Consider the following 16,267-nt stretch of genomic DNA (forward strand, 5'->3'; position numbering starts at 1 on the left):
CTCTGTGGCTCTTTTGTGAGCTCCAATTTAGCCGTGTCCGGACTTTAGCTTCTTTTATTGCCCCTCATCCAATCCCCCCCCCCCCCCCCCCCCCCTCCACACACACACCTCCACCCCAACTCCCGGGCTCTCACTCCTCCTCCGCTCCACACCATCTACCATTTCCTGTCTCCTCGCTCCATCCCAGACCCTCCGCCCCCACCTCGGCTTCTCCGTCTCCCTCTCAGTCGGACTCATGTGGGACTGATTGAGCTGGAGGATCCAGGCCTCATCAAAGGCCCAGTGTGGTTGAACGCTAGCAAGCCACCGAGGCTCCAATCTCGCACTGGTTAATGAGCCCCCCCGCGCCCCCTTTTCCTTCCCCGCCCCGGCATCCCTCCAGTGGCCAACCTCATGCATCACAGTTTGCCTCTCCACATTCCACCGGTCCCACATCGACTAAACCCCCCCTCAACCCAACCCCCGTTTCAGCTCATTCATCACTACGCTACGATTCATTTTTAGCATCTAAACCGCCGCTACTCTCCTCTTTTGTCCCCGGCGGCTAACCCCCCCACCCCCACCCCCACCCCCCACCCCTGGCCAGACACGCAGTTGCGCGAGTGCACGTGCTGCTACTGTGTGTGGGCGGTTTGAACTGAAGCGCTGGTGTAGCACTGATAACGCCCGCCGCTGGTTTCCCCGAGGAAAAATACAAATGGTGAGATTAGCGATTAGCTGTTAGCGCAGACGGAAATTGAACCGGTCCTTTCGGGATGTTAAAATTCACCGGGGAAACCGAAATGCGAAGGGTTTCTGGGATTATGAACGAGTGAACGGGCAAAGATGAAAAATAATAACGCACGTCCAACTATGTGAGTATTGTGAAAGTACAGGGCGGCGCAGCTGTTTGCACAACATGAATGTCCCTGGTTGGAGTCCCACAGGGGGGACTTTCCATGCGGACATGTGGAGTCTATATGTGGGTTCCCCCGGGTTCTCCAGGTTCCTCCCATCGGTCCAAAAACATGCAGACGGTTCATCGGAGACCCTGCGTTGGCCAGAAATGTGGATAAAGGGGTGAATAGTTGTATGTCCCTATATGCGGCCTTGTGATGGAACCCTGCTTTTCGACCAGTAATAGCTGGGATAGGCTCCAGCATCTCGAGACCCCGAGTGCAGAATAAGTTATACAGACAATGATTGAATTAATGATTGTGAATATAGAGTTTGTAGTTCATTGGATAGAAATAGGGGGGATCCCAGGACTGAACCTGGTTTGTCACAGAGGGACTCGGGGCTCTGCCTTAAGCTTGTCAATCAAATGCCATGACGGTAGTCCGCCCTCAGAGGTCCAGCGATGAGGAAGAGGAGCTCCCGCCTCCAACCAGTCAGGGTTCTCATCGCTTCCTCTTCTTCTTCAAGTCCAGTCATTCAGAACCCTGGTAACTGCTGAGGGAAGTTTTTGTAGGATTTGCCCTCCGTGGTATTCGCGGTCGTCTCAGCTGGGGAGGCCTTTGACCTCCCGCAGCTGGGATGTCCTTGGAGTCGTTTCGCCCGTCGTCTGGTTGTCTTCCCCCGCCTGCCAAGTGTTTTCCTTCCGCCGGCTTCCCCTGTGCTCGCCGCCACCTCGTCCACGCCGGCGGAAGACCGGCAGTCAGAGCTAGCATATGTTTCCAATCACCTCTCCTCTCATCCCCTGTCAGTGTTCCCTCTCTCGCTCTCTCTCCGTCCACCAAATTGCCCATTAGCCCGCCGGTCTGTGGCACGGCAGCTGGCTGAACCCCCTCCACCCTCCGCCCCGGCTTCTGTCCCATTACTTCTGACATCCCAAAGACCACGTGGAGGCTCCTGAACACGGATACTACACGCAGAAGTACCGCGGCGCCGCTCTCGAAGGTACCTTGTACCGTTCCTGCTTCTGGAAATGAAGACGAAGGAAAGGAAAAGCAGCAGGCCGTCCCCCCCCCCCCCCCCCCCTTCCCCTTTCCAAGGAAAACCGAGCGAGCAACCTCACGCGTTTCCTGTCCAGGACCGTGACCCAATGAGGGCGAGCCGCGCGGCGGTCGGAGTCTTAGCTAAACATTGTTGTAGCATTCTGTCATAAAGTGAGGAAATCTACGAGACCGACGGCCCTCTGGGAGAGTTATTAATATCCTGTCAGTTGCGCATTTATCGTACATGAACATGTCCACCCCCTACCCCCCACCTAGTCCCGCTCTGTTTTGTCTAGCGGTGGCGCAGGAACCCCCCCCCCCCCCACATCAGTAGCGCAGAAGCGTGGCAGTAAAACTGCTGACAGAAATGGAGCCCGTCGATTCATGCGCCCGACTTGTTGGAGGGGATGATCTACGGCCCATCCGCCCATCCACCCACCAACCCTTGCCGAGACGCGTCTGCATGTACCATGTGGGAGTAGCGGTGGCGGGGAGGGGGGGGGGGGGGGGTAAGGGGATGGAAAAACAAAAACAAGAACTGAAAAAAACAAAACAGAAGGAAACAATCAGACCGTGTCGTGGTCGGAAACCGAGGCTGGAAGGAACAGCAGAAGGTGACCGTCCTTCGCTGCCAATCATAATATTACTATACTATCTATCTATCTATATATATATATGTATACATATATATGTTCCGACGCAGGATGGCCACACACGGTGCGAGGCCTTGAGGATTTCGATGGGGGGGAGGGGGGGGGTTCGCGCCATCAAAGTGACGGTGCAACCAATGTAATTAGAGGCGTCCTGCAGTAGCTTACAGTTTAGTCTATGGCGGCGCTGGGAGAGACAGTGTGGGAGTGAGCGCGCCCGGAGGGGGGGGGGGTGCGCCGAATCCGCGCCCGAGTATGGAAACTGGAAAGACGGCGTCACAAAGGTGAATTCCAGAAATCCGGCCTCGGAATCGTGATGTTTGGGAGCGTCTCGCGGGAAGGGCGTGATGTACTCGCGCTGCCTGTCGATAGGACAACTCGTCTGAAGGGGCTGATTTATGCTAACGACCGTAAACAGCTGCGTCTGTTTTGAAAGCGGTCAAGCGTCTATACCCCGCAAACTTTGCATCGCCTCGGTTCTTAAGCAACACATCCACCAGAGGGCGGGCCAGAGTGCACTTCCAAGTTCTCTTTCAGACAAAAAACAAAAATGGTGCCGGCAGAGAAGCTGGTGATGATGTACGTTCTAAGAAGGACATGTGGACACCATGTTGTCCCCTTCTTCTCTTTTCCTTTCGCCGGTCCCACATGAGCATACCGGTGGTACTGCTCTGTTTGCTAAGCTCGGCCACGTACATCCGCGATCTCCTTGAAAACGTTAAGAATTAAGCAACGAGTGAATGCAGAGAACAGACAGAAGGCTCTATGTATGAATTTGCCTTAAAGCCCCGTTTCCAGGACAATGTTTTGGGGTGAAAACACAATTTAGATTGTATTTTGGTCATCATGAACGTGACATTGTCAAATTTTCAGACCATAAAAACAATTGGGAACTCTCGAGCTTTGTTAACATGAGGCTACTTTTCATTTATCTTAGTGGTGAAATCAGGCCACCGCCTCCACACACAGCCAGTGTGTATGTGTGTATGTGTGTGTGTGTGTGTGTTATTTGAGTTTACATTTCAGGTCTTGCAGTTCCCCATCATTCAGCACTCTTCTCAGCTGCAGCAAGCAGATTAGCCCGATATGCTACATCTAAACCGAAACCGAGCTTCAGGAATGGGTAGTGGACTTGGACATATCAGCCGGCCGCAGACAGGGATCCAAAAAAAATAAAGATGTTTCCAAATAAAAGCCCGCCAGTGATCTGCGATCCAAAGTCTGGAGGAAAAAGATTTGGCACAGGGTATAAACTTGGATTTAAAAAACAATGTAGTGCAAAGTTGAAGAAGCCACCCGGGATCTATAGTCAAATCAAGCAAATCCGGTTGCCGTGGTGACAATTATCCCTGGATACCGCAATGTGGACCATCCAGGATCGATCACAACGACCGATAAAACGTACAAGCGCTGCTGTGATGCGCGGCTCCATCTGAAAATAGCCGCCGCCATCTCGTCCCTCAAAAATCGCAAGAACGTCTGAGTGCCTGGAGCAGATTGAGCGTGCCTGGTCCGGCCTCCCGGGAAGATACGCCAACAGTGACGTAACGCAAGTGTATCAGCATGGGATCGGGGGTCAAAACACAGTGTTGAGGAAGTTACCTCCCAAAAGCTAAGAAGGATCACTTCATTTTTTAGGACTTTTTCTAGTGCTACATGCTAATTGTTTAGGTTTTGATGCTGTATCTAGCTGGAAGAGGTAGATACGCAACCCGGGGCCACAACCCCCTCAGCCATTGACCCTCGAGTCCATCCTTCCCGCTTCCTTTGCCCTCGCCCTACTTTCTCCGGCATCCCTGAGGACTACCATCACTTTGTAAGTGCTCAGTTTGGGGCGCTCTGCTTGAAGACCCTTCCGAAAGATGAGGTCCGACACCTCCTAACACGGGACATACCGTGACGGAGCAAACAGAAGTACAGTCACCAATCGACACCTTCCCTATAACACGTGAGTTGCGTACTTCTTATCCCTTCCTACCTTTAGATCGGATCCTCAGCAAGCACAAGACAAACGTGAAGTTGATTATGAGTATCTCAGCAACGTCTGCCGGGACTCGTGGGCAGTGAGCAGCCGGAGGTTCACCCCCCCTCAACGGGCTCTGAACGCTGGGATACGTTGGACGGCGCGGAACTGGAGGCGGGGCTTAGCACTGGCATGGGATCCGTCCCTCAGTGCGGGAGCAGGCTCCTGCTGAAGTCTGCATATCCCGCTCGCCGCCTTGTTAACCCAGAATACCCTAATGACTTGCCCCCCCCCCCCCCCTCCATCCCTCCCAGAGCCACACTGTGAAGTCATCCATGTTTCCATGCGGCCCAAAGCGGAGGAGCGAGGAGGGGGTAAAGGCCGGCGGATGAAACGGGACGGAGGAAGGGGGGGGGGGCTAATGGGCCGGGCGCCAATCGATGCCTCAGAGCCCAGTCCCGTCGTGGTGCTGCTTGTCCGATCAACGGACCGGCGCCTTAAACAAAACAAAACCCACGGTAGACCTGAGCCCCCCCTCTTTTTATACAGACGTCTGTGAAATATTAACCTCCCAGCCAAAAGACCTGATGGGACTCGCCTGCTTTTGACAGAAGACGAGACGGGGGTCGGGTATGCGGCGGCGTCGCTCCGCAGGCCACAGAAACGCGAGCTGGATTTGATCACTGTCAGCTCGTAATAGCCGCCGTTGCGATGGCCTCGCGGCGATGATTCATGTTTCTTGGAACGGCGAGCGAATGGTACTCCAATCGTTGTTTCCTGGAGTTCAACGCCGGGGTGATCTGAACGGGAGGCCTACGGTTTTTTTTTTGGGGGGGCGGGGGGTACCGTTAGCTCCGCCCCCGCCCACGGCTTGCACACCCGTTAGCGCGATCCAGGTGCGATCCCCGGGACGTGCCTCGGCGCCGCGCCGTAAAAGGCTGCCGCCATCTTGTGGCTGAATCCTGAGATATCCGCATCTGGACTTTCCGGGACGCGAGACGTTCCTGTTTCTGATTGGTCGGTCCGAGTTGCTCCTTCGAGGATTGGCTGCTGCGCAAAGAGGCCGTCTGCCTCGACCCGCCAGGATGAGCCGTCAGGTTTTCTGCAAAGTTTCCAGCCGGGCGGGTCCTCCTGGGATGGGGTCTCAATGTTCTGTCCTCTCCACGTTCTCCTACCCGGGTTCTCCCCATGCTGTCTCACCCGGGTTCCCTCCAGGTTCTCCGTCCTCCTCAAGACCAGCTGACGGGTTCACCGAAACCTCCAGATTGTCTGGAAGGAGAGACTTGATGTCATAATTTGATTGACAGGTGAAACCCTCAGGTTAAACCCCAGAGGATCCGGGGGAAGAACTACAAAAGTACAGGACTACAAAGACCACAAACCCCGGCGAGGTCTCCGCCTATTGGGTATTGATTGACAGTATTGGATGCCGTCGCCATGGTAACTGCCTACCAGACTCGCCCTCTTTTAACACTGACTCCACGGGTGTTTTTTTTTTCCTCTCCCGCTGCTCTGGCGCCTCCTTCCGGTTTCCGTGAGAATCACGTGTTTTCTATTACATTTAAACGCCGCGCTCTGATTGGCGCAAAATGTCACCGTCGCCTCTTCGACCAATGGCGTGGCTCCGATTCAACTCGGTTACCCCTCCCCCCCCCCGCATGGAAAAGCTCCTCCCTTTCCACACACGCAAACGCACACGCAGCCCCCCACCCACCCCCACCCCCGCACCCACCCACTCCACGGTGATGCGATCCACGCAGCGGCAGGACGTCGGCGGCGAAACCATCTCCCAGCCGAACCGGGCCGGTTCTCGGGGGGCGCTCGATTCCTTGACCGGGACGCGGCGGCTGTGCGGAGCTTACGCACCCGGAGACTAGAACCCGAGACCCGGCGAGCGCGGGACCCGCACCTTCGTGGGGGGGATTGTTTCCCTGATCGTTGCCCCCTCTCCCCTCCCCCATCCGGAATCGCCCCCCGACCCGGAATGATCGACTGAGATCGGAGCCGCCGCCATCTGTCCGGAGGAAGATGAGCAGCGCGATGGTCGTGACGAGGACGGCGCTGTTCGTGTGCCTGCAGACGGGTGAGCGGGTGCACGGTCGGCCGTCTATCGTGCACTTTTATCGCGATGGCACCCCTTCCGCCCCGGGACACCTAGTTCATTGATGTGTGTTTACACCCCCAACTTGCGTTAGTACAATGTAATTACTATCACATGTGTAATAACAGTGTAATAACCGTTGTGTAATAACCATTCCTAACTGATCGTCAGCCTGAATGTGGTTCCTAAACAAGCGGATGCTGTTGCAGGTGGATTCCCGCCGAGGACATACATGGGAATACATATTACTATTTATAATATATATATACAATAGTATAGGAGCCTTTGGCAACAGGTGGAAGGTGTATATGTGTATGTGTGTATATGTGTAGGTGTGTATTTTGGTTAGGGTTAGGGTGTGGGAGGTTATTTAATCAAAACATAAGAAAACTGTGAAAAAAGACAGTTCTGGTTGGTTAAGCACTTCCCCGATGCTGGTTTGATATTTCCTTTAAAAAGAAAGTAAAGCGAGTCGCCGATTCAAAAGGAAACCAAGCTACTTTCTGGTTTCGATTCAGGCGAAGAAGCTTTTCTGCTCACTGACAGTCACGTTGACGTTCCTAGACGGAGCGCAGAGGGCTGGCCGGATATACGCTTTATTACAATGTCATAACATATAAAAACGTATAATAACATGTAAGAACTGAACCAGTCGCAGGGGTTCATCTTTGTGTTGCGTTTCTTGCGCCAGGCTGTCTAATCCCGGAGCGTTGTGGCGTCGTACACCCCTCCCACACCGACTCCGCCCTCAGCCGTATTAATTAGGGCGCCATCCGCTTAATCTCCAGTGTCATCATCTGCAGGGGGCGAGAGGCCACCGGGCCAGTCCGACCAGCTCGGGTCGGAGCGTGACGGCGGCGGTGGTGACGCCGCCGCCGTCACGCCCCGACCCTCCGGCATTTCTGGTTGTTCAGGTCTAAGCCGAAAGCAGATGTATCAGAGGAGGAACTGTTTTTTAAATCCCACGCGATCCGTCGCTCCAGGGCATTTCGTTGGACGTACAAAGAAGGGGCGGGAATTGAACCCGCAACCTCCAGGGGACGACCGAGCCACGGTGACGTCAAGTGTAAAGCGCGAATCGTGAGCTTCTTAATCCGCGCAACAACCACGATATAATCATTACGTCGATAGCGGCTCGCCACCACATGCCGTTTTATCGCCCCCTCCCCTCCCCCACCACATCACTTCAAATGAAAAAGGAAGTGAAAGTAGTGCGCTGTCACGCCATTCAAGCTCATTTCCCGTCTGCGGTTATTAGATATTGATGGTTCATCTCCAACCTTCCTCCCCAGTCCTCCGCCTGGCGTCCTGCCGTAACGTCACCCTCCCCGCCGGGCCGCTGCACCGCGTGGCCGGCTTCCCGCTGTCCCTGCCCTGCGTCGTGTCCGACTATGACGGCCCTCGGACGCAGGACTTCGAGTGGTTCCTGTACCGTGACGACTCCGGCGGCAGGCAGATGGGCGTGATCTCCACCCGGGACAAGGGCTTCCCCTACACGCCCTTCCAGGCCCGGGTGAGGGGCGGCGAGGTGCGGGTGGACCGGGACGCCGGCGACCGAGCCCGCCTGGTGATCCAGAGGCTCCGCGCCGACGACCAGGGGAAGTACGAGTGCCACACGCCCAGCACGGACGCCACCTACCGGGGGCTCTACAGCGCCACGGTAGACGTCAGAGGTGAGTCGAGAGGATGTGGACGTAAAAAACAGAAAGACCCGAGGCAGTAGAACATATAGAAACCACATAAAGAACCCTAGACGGAGAATCTAGATCAGACAGTAAACATAGAGAACCTGGAGAACTCACACAGGCAGACCAGATGGTCTGCTGTGTAAAGACTCTATTACAGTGTTATTACACTGTAATATTACAGTGTTATTACACTGTAATACTGCAACTATAAACTGAAAACAGGAAACAGCGGCTTTAGAACACCTGACCTGGTCCCATCGGCTCCCAGATCCAGACTCTGACCCTCGCTGGAGTTCCTCTCTGCGTTCCCGCGCTATGTAAACAAACCCGAAACTATTTGCCGGCCCGTCCTCAGATGGCCGCGGGGCTGCGGCCGGATTAGCGCCGTTCAACAACGGCCGTCGAGGTTCTACATTCAACAGATCCGATGAGTCGTGGTCCGCCGCTCCAGCCGCCAATCATCTTTCCCCTCCTCCTCTTCCTCCAGTGTGCACTTAATCCCCCCTTGCTATGCTAATGCTAGCGCTAAGCGCTAAATCTCTCTTTTTTTTTTCTTCCCGGCGATCCGACCCTTCGCAGTCATCCCCGACACGCTGCAGATCAGCTTCGCCCGCTCGCTCACCGGCCAGCCCCTCCCGGAGGGCGCCGAGCTGGCGCTGACGTGCTCGGCCAGCATCCAATCGGAGCAGATCACCCACGTGTCCGTCACGTTCGGGAGGCGGGACGGCGCGGCGGAGGCCAGCGGCGTCAGGGAGATCATCACCGTGGACAAGCAGCTGGCCGTCGTCCCGGGGCAGCTCTACAAGAAGCGCTACGACGACGGCGAGGTCACGCTGGAGAAGAGGAACGGCGACGGCGGGCAGGGCATCTACGTGATGAAGATGCGCGGCGTGCAGCCCGACGACAGCGGCCTGTACTTCTGCGAGGCCTCGCAGTGGATCCAGGACCCGGACCGGTCGTGGCAGAAGATCGCCCAGAGGAAGCTGGACCTCGGCAACCTGACGGTGCGCCAACTAGGTCAGTGGAACCCGGAAACCGCCGCCGTCGCCGCCAACTCTGTGTTATTACTGTTTCAGGGGTGTTTATTACATGTAATAACTAGTTTATTACACAATCGTAAGCATGCTCGTGTTAGAATTTTAAGTGATGGAAACATCTGGAAGCTGTAAAACATTTAATTTTTTTTTTTTTTTTTTTTTTTGGGTTCTGCTCTTCGGTTACGTTCCAGCTGTCGGGGGAAAAAAATCCCCTTCTTCTAGGAAGAAGACAGGATCAATAATCAAAAAAAAATCGTCGTGCCGAGAACCTTGGCCAGCAGGGTTTTCTAGGTTTTGTGCATCACTAAGCTAATCCCAAAAAAAAGGCTAAGTCTGATATCTTAGTAGCCGAGGAAGAGGCAGCGCTGATCCGTGAAAGGGGCTGAAGATACGATAAATAAAACAGAACCAATCGGTCGTCGTGGCAATTTTGAAGCTGAGGCAGAATTCGGGTCAGGTTTTTTTTAGGTCGTTTTTTTTTTTCTGCTGAACGTGGAAAAGCAAAGTATAAACAATGCGTGGATTGTTTGCAGACACTCAGACTGTGTGTGTGTGTGTGTGTGTGTGTGTGTGTGTGTGTGTGTGTGTGTGGGTGTGTGTGTGTGGTCTCTCTGCCCTCAACACACACTGGGCCAGCGCTCGCTCTATTGTTTGCGCTGTCGGACGCTTCAACAACAACAACAAAAAGGAGGAAAGCGCCCGAGGGAATGGGGAGGCAGGATTCGCGGAGGGGGGAAACCGTCCAATCAAACGTCCCCGTTTTGAAATCGCGCATTCTTCCTTTCTGGCATTTCTATGAATCAAGTATTTCACTGATCGGTCACATGCAGAAGACTCCAGGCTTGGGAACAGGCATAGCTACTGGCAGAATGCTAACCGCTAGCAAATACATGTCAGTCACGCCGCAGGAGAGCTAAGCTAGAGGTGAAAGATGTTAGCGAGGCTGTGCGGCGAGCTAGTCGGCTCGGAGAACGAGTGAACGAGTGAAAGGGGGCTGACGTTCCGGAATATGAGGCAATCGTCGGCATAGAGAAGGACTTTCCCAGGCTACCCTGAGCAGAGGAGGGCTTTAAGAGGGCAAAGGAAGCTTTTATTTTGGCGGGTCGGTGACGGATCGAACCATTCTCCATTTTCATGTTTACGTCTGCACCTCCCCTTCCTCCCCAGCGGAGTCCCTGGTGGTGGCCTCCTCTCCCAGGGGGGAGGTGACCCAGCAGATCGGCTCCCCCTTGCTCCTGACCTGCGAGGTCCAAGGCCTTCCCTCCGGGGTGACCTCAGGCCTTCTGGTCCAATGGATGAAGAGGGCTGGCGGCGGCGGCGGCGTGGAGGTACACGCTAGTTTCTAAGGAAGTTCTTCTCCCATGTCCCGGCAGGAACATATTGACGTTCCGTCTTGGCCGCTCACGAAAGCGGAACGTCAATATTCTCCCTCGTTGTTTCCCTTTTAATCGGACAAGCGTGACGGTCAATGGGGTTCCCTCGGTACTTCATCGCTCCCGCCTCTCATATTATGGTCTGTCATGCTGATTAATGCGAGACATCATCAATGCGGTAAAAGTACCTCCTGTTTGACTCAGGGTACTTCCTCTTGCCGCGTATGTATTTGTAATTATGAGTACTACGTGCAGTGCGTTGCGTTGGTTTAGGCTCTTGGACTTCCTCATTCCTGAGGCGGCATAAGTGGGAGGAACGGTCGGCTGATACCGACGGGTATTTGACACCCAAAACTACCTGTATCTGTTAGGAGTGCACGCTGCGAGGGTACATCTGCTATCTACTGTACCCTGGAGTTTGGAAATATCGCTGCGTTACATTGATCCGTCATAGGAAATCCTTCAAAATATGTGCAACAATATTGTATGATATCATATTATACTACTAGAAGTTTATCAACGGTATAAGATGCCACAATATAACATAATTAAAATTATATTTCATTGTATTATATACATTGTATTATTTTATGTTGTATTATTTTATGTTATATTGTATTTTATTGTATCATAGTATAACTAATTATAATTACTAGATTACATTGTAATTATATTGATGTATTATATTAAATAATATAAACAAAATGATATACATATACCCATTATATATATATTATTTTTACGTCATATTATAATATGAAGAATAATATATAAAAAAGAGTATATAAAGGAATAATATATAAAAGTATATGATGTTATAAGGTAGCATATAAGGTTGCATTTTATAACATGATTATTATATGATATGATTTATGTTTTCTTATGATTTATGCATATATGTATATATAGAGTCATGTATAACACCTTCGATCTTACCTCCCACACTTGTCGCCCGGTGCTCTGAAGGTGGAGGTCGCTCGGATGACCCCGGGCGGCGTCGTGAGCTGGGGCGACGACCTCAGCCGCTCCAGCGGCGGCTCCATGGAAAAGACGGAGGAGGCCAAGTTCAGCCTGAAGCTCTTTTCTTCCCGTCCGTCCGACTCGGGCGTGTACCGCTGCGTGGTGAGCGTGTACGCCGGGAGGAGGCTCCCCGGGCCCGCCGCCGCCGCCACGCTCACCCAGGCCTCCGAAGGCATCACCGTCAACCTGAAGACCAAAGGTGAGGAGGAGCCCATCTGGGTTCTCGCCGTCTCCGGGGAAACCGAAGCTCGCGTCGGTCGAGGTTTTTTCCGGTCTGGTTGTGCGGGGGAGAGGGAGGCGGGGCTTAACCTGGACAGGTCAGCTGTCAATCACGGGAGTCTTAAATGAACCAATGGGAGGGAGGAGCATGTAGAAATCTTGGGTGGCGAGAGAAGAGAGAACTAGCAGGAGAACCTGAAGGGAACATACAGAGAGCCCAGGAAGAGGAACATGGAGACTCCATAGAGAGAACTTGGGTAGGAGAACATGGACAACCAAGAGCTAAAGGAACCCAGGCAGGAGTAGAAGGTGTAGAGGTGCAGGAGAGCATGAGGAGAACCCGGTGAGAACCCTCTAAACACACCTTCGTGGTTCCGCTGTGGCGTTCTCGATGTTCTGTAGAACATCGGACGCCTCGTCGGCACAGCGGTCGATCATCCGGAGGTTCTCCTGAAGCTCCGTTGTGGTTCCTCCTGCAGATGTCCGTGTGAGCGCGGCAGCTCGCCTGCCCCGCGGCCCGCTGCTGAAGACGGGAAGCACCGTCAGCCTCCTCTGCGACGCCGCCGTGACCACCACAGGCCCCGCCCGCACGCAGGTGCAATGGCTGCGGCGGCCGCTCCCGGAACCCGTCGTCCGCGCACCGCAGGACCGAACCGCCTCCACGGAAGGCCCGCCCACTCTCCTGGCCGCCATCCTGCACGACGGCGTGGTGAGGATCTACGCCAACGGTAGCGAGATCAGCGTGGAGCGCCTGTCCGCCGCCACCTACCGGCTGCGGATCCACGCGGCGGTCGAGGAGGACCAGGGCTTGTACGCCTGCCGTGCAGAGGTGTGGGGCCAGGACCCGCACGGCGGCTGGTACGGCACCGGCACCGCCAACGAGTCCAACCCGGTGACGGTCTACCTGTACGCCCGAGGTAAGCCTCACTGAGCACGCTCAGATCTGGATTAATGCGGATTATCCTGGGGAGGATTGATGCGGCGGAAACCATCCGCGGGAAACGGCGTCCCTCTAGGGAACGGGAGCTGGGTTATCATGGAGGGTGGAAACCGTCCGATGAAATATCTCCGTTTTGAAAATGCGCATTCATCCGCATCGTCGTTTCGACCAATCAGGTCTTGCGCTGATTTGTTGAGAGAATCCCCGTGAGAAACGGTCGCAGAGACGTAAACGTACAACAGGACCTCGGTTTGGTAAGCGACTAGTTCCCTTTCTTGTTTCGCAACAACATCCTAGCAGAATGCTAACCGCTAGCTGATATGTGTAAGTCGCCGAAGAGCTAAGCTAGATGAGAAAGAGATGTTAGCGAGGCTGCGGTGCTGAAACTAGTTGGATCGGATCCTGGAGAATAAATATTGGGGGAGCTTCTCGAATATGAAGAAGTCGTCGGCATAGAGAAGGAGTTTTTCTCAGGCTACCGTGAGCAGGGGAGAACTTTAAGAGGGCGAATACAGCTTTTATTTTGACGGGTCGGGGACGGATCAAACCATTCTACATACACCGACTAACCTGTCACAATCAATTGAATCGTAAATCAAGCTACTGCTTTGTTAGCATATGGAAAGAAAAGTGCAGATGGTCGATATCCAAGGTTGATTATATGGATCCAGATACTGAAGTTCGGTCATTTTTTTTCTGCACTCCCTCACCGAGCTAGTTGGACCGTCCCATCTTGGAGAAGGAATCAAAGGGGAGCTGACATACTTGAATATGAAGCAGTCGTCGGCATAGAGGAGTTTCCCAGGGTACCGTGAGATGGGGAGGGCGAATAAAGCTTTTATTTTGGCGGGTCGGGGACGGATCAAACCACTCTCCATTTCCATATTTATGTGCACCGCCCCCTCCTCTCCCAGGAGGCCATCATGATGGTGTACCTGTACGCCCGAGGTAAGCCTCATCGAGCGTGCTCAGATCCGCTACACCCGGATTAACGCGGATTATCGGGGGGGATTGAAGGGGGAATCGGAGCGACGGAGACGATCCGGGGGAAAACGGCGGCGTCGGGTCGGCGGGGGTTAAGTCTTAAAGAAAGATGGAGAAAGTAGGTCCTTCCCGTGTGGGTCCACGCCGTTTCCACGACGACCTCAGATTTCGGCTCACGTCCAATCAGACCTCGGTATTATCTCCGCGGGTTCCCGCCGACCCTTTCTCCGGTCCGATGGGCTTTCACATCCACTGGAAGTGTGGAGATCACCTACCGTCTCCTTCCTCCTCCTCCCCAGCGGCCGACCTGCTCCTCATCCCCCTGGTGGTCGGCGTGGCGTCCGCCCTGCTGGTGGGCGGCGTCATCATCTCCACGGTAACCTGCTGCTTCATGAGGCGCCTGGCCAGGCAGCGGGCGCGCAAGTGAAGCGGGCGGGGAAACGCTCCCGCGTGGGGAAGCCGACGAGAAAGAGGCCGGGATGGGACTCCCGAGGGGGCGGAGCCATGACCGCCGGATCCAGATGGCGTGGCCGATCCAGCCAATCAGAACACGAGCGTTCGTCTTTCCTTCTTTTTTTCTTGATATGTGTGTTTCGGACAAGTCTGCGCACTGGAACGTCCCCCTCCCTAATGTGATTTTGCTGGCGCCGCCATGTTATTTCTCCTTGAAGCATTTAATGTGCTAAGTTAGCGACAAACTGATGAATTGCTTCACCCTCCCCTTCATGTGCGGGGTCACATGACCGCATACTTCATGGAGGCCTCGCCGCCGCCGCCGCGCATTTCTGCTGACAAGAGGCCGGCGTTCGCCCGCAAAAATCCGTTGGACGGATCCGCCGGTGTGTCTGCGCCACTGAGCCCGGAGTGAAATCCATCCTCCTCCTCCTCCTCCTCCTCCTCCTCCGCCCTGCTGGAAAAGTGACATGTTGGTGGAAAGAGGTTGGAAAAGAAGAAGATGAAGAAAAGAGAGAGAGGGAGAGGAGGAAAAGGAAAAGGTCTCGTCTTCTCAGACTGTTTTTTAATGTTTCCAGCTGTTTTTCTTTTCTCCTGGAAATTAGTCTCTCGTCTCCACCGCCAACCCCGGCTTTTCCTCCCGCTCTCCGAGAGTTGGCGGTAGTCGCCCTTAATCTGCCCCCCCCTTCTCCTCCTCCATCCCTCCGTCCCTCCGTCCCCCTCCTCCACCAGATTACGAGCGACATCCGGCAACATTGGCAGCGTCGGTGGTGGGTTGAAATCACATCTCCTGGAGCCATTTTTTTTTTTATTTTTCCCAGATCAACCGCTCAAAAGCTGATTTATCCCTTCATACTCACACACACACACACACACACACAGATGCATGCACGTGCACAACGATGGTCGGCCTTTCCCGCAGAGGTGAGAGGGTATCTGCTCTCCCACCTCTAATCCCGGTTTATATCCGCATTGTGTGTAACCCCCTACACACACATGTGCACACACACATGCGCACTATAAACCAGCTGCACGTTTGTTAATGTTAAATCTGACAGTGTGATTGAAACCCTTTCAAACTTTTGGTTGTTGTTGTTGTTGTTGTTGTTGTTATGTTGACATGCGTTATAATTAGCACTTTCCCTGAACGCATCTCGCTGCCACTCAAAGTCTCTTATGGTGCTTCGGCGGAAAAAACCTGCCTCTGGATGCAAACTAATAAACCACTCTGGATTTTACAGCGCCGCTGTCGCTTCTTGCTGTTGTTTCCTCATTCCGGAGACCGCTGGCGATGGCGGCGGCTCGGCGGCGGCGTGTTCTGCCGGGAGGAAAAACAAGCCCTCACTTTTTCCACCTATAGCATGAAAACCGAAGTATTCGTCGTGGTCAAGCCGGGGGTTTGTGTTTCAGCCCGGGGCTCCGGCTCCTCCAAGCCAAACACCGTTACTGCTAATGAGGCCCTAATATATTTCGGTTTTCGTACGCCGCCGCCACGTTTTCTCGGGAAAACGACATCCATCACGTCGGAGGGGTGGGTTCGGGGGGCGGGGGGGGGGGGGGGGGGGGGGTTTGGGAGAACCGCAGCGGCGAACGGCGGCGTGGATTCAGATGGAAACTGTTAGGCTCGGGTTCTCGATTTTATTCGCTATGTATTTCTCTAAAACAGGCTGACAGACCTGAAACTTGGATCCAAGTTCATTCATTCATTCGTTTATTCGTTCGGCCGCGGTTTAGTCTCCCTGGGAGAGAAAGGAGGGCTGGAATTTTCAAAGTAAAAAAAAAAAAGTTATGTTATAATAAAACACTTTTTCTACCAAAATCAATTGTTGTTCACATTGTGGCCACTGGGGGCAGCAGAGAGCTCTGTGCAGCTATACTGTGTGCGCGCGTATGTGTGTGTGTTTGACAGTCGGTTGATGGAAA

General features: G+C 53.8%; 1 protein-coding gene across 1 annotated transcript; it reads left to right on the top strand.

Moving 5' to 3' along the window:
• Positions 1 to 6,270: 6,270 nt before the first annotated feature.
• igsf8 (immunoglobulin superfamily, member 8) lies at positions 6,271 to 16,163 on the top strand. Its single transcript, XM_086149710.1, has 7 exons — positions 6,271 to 6,612; positions 7,923 to 8,303; positions 8,898 to 9,335; positions 10,523 to 10,683; positions 11,695 to 11,947; positions 12,447 to 12,884; positions 14,191 to 16,163. Exons 1-7 carry the CDS (start codon positions 6,558 to 6,560, stop codon positions 14,316 to 14,318), a joined length of 1,854 nt encoding a protein of 617 aa, XP_086005836.1. The 5' UTR covers positions 6,271 to 6,557; the 3' UTR covers positions 14,319 to 16,163.
• The last annotated feature ends 104 nt before the right edge of the window (positions 16,164 to 16,267 follow it).

This window comes from Fistularia commersonii, chromosome 7 (assembly GCF_037954325.1).
Source record: "Fistularia commersonii isolate RoL2024-O1a breed Wild chromosome 7, RoL_Fcom_v1.0, whole genome shotgun sequence".
NCBI lineage: Eukaryota > Metazoa > Chordata > Actinopteri > Syngnathiformes > Fistulariidae > Fistularia > Fistularia commersonii.

Excerpts from the sequence above, each read along its gene's own strand:
- igsf8 (XM_086149710.1), top strand. The coding sequence starts at position 6,558 with ATGAGCAGCGCGATGGTCGTGACGAGGACGGCGCTGTTCGTGTGCCTG. Across the intron at positions 10,684-11,694 it reads GCGGCGGCGGCGGCGTGGAG|GTGGAGGTCGCTCGGATGAC; the intron begins GTACACGCTAGT and ends GGTGCTCTGAAG. Across the intron at positions 12,885-14,190 it reads GGTCTACCTGTACGCCCGAG|CGGCCGACCTGCTCCTCATC; the intron begins GTAAGCCTCACT and ends CCTCCTCCCCAG.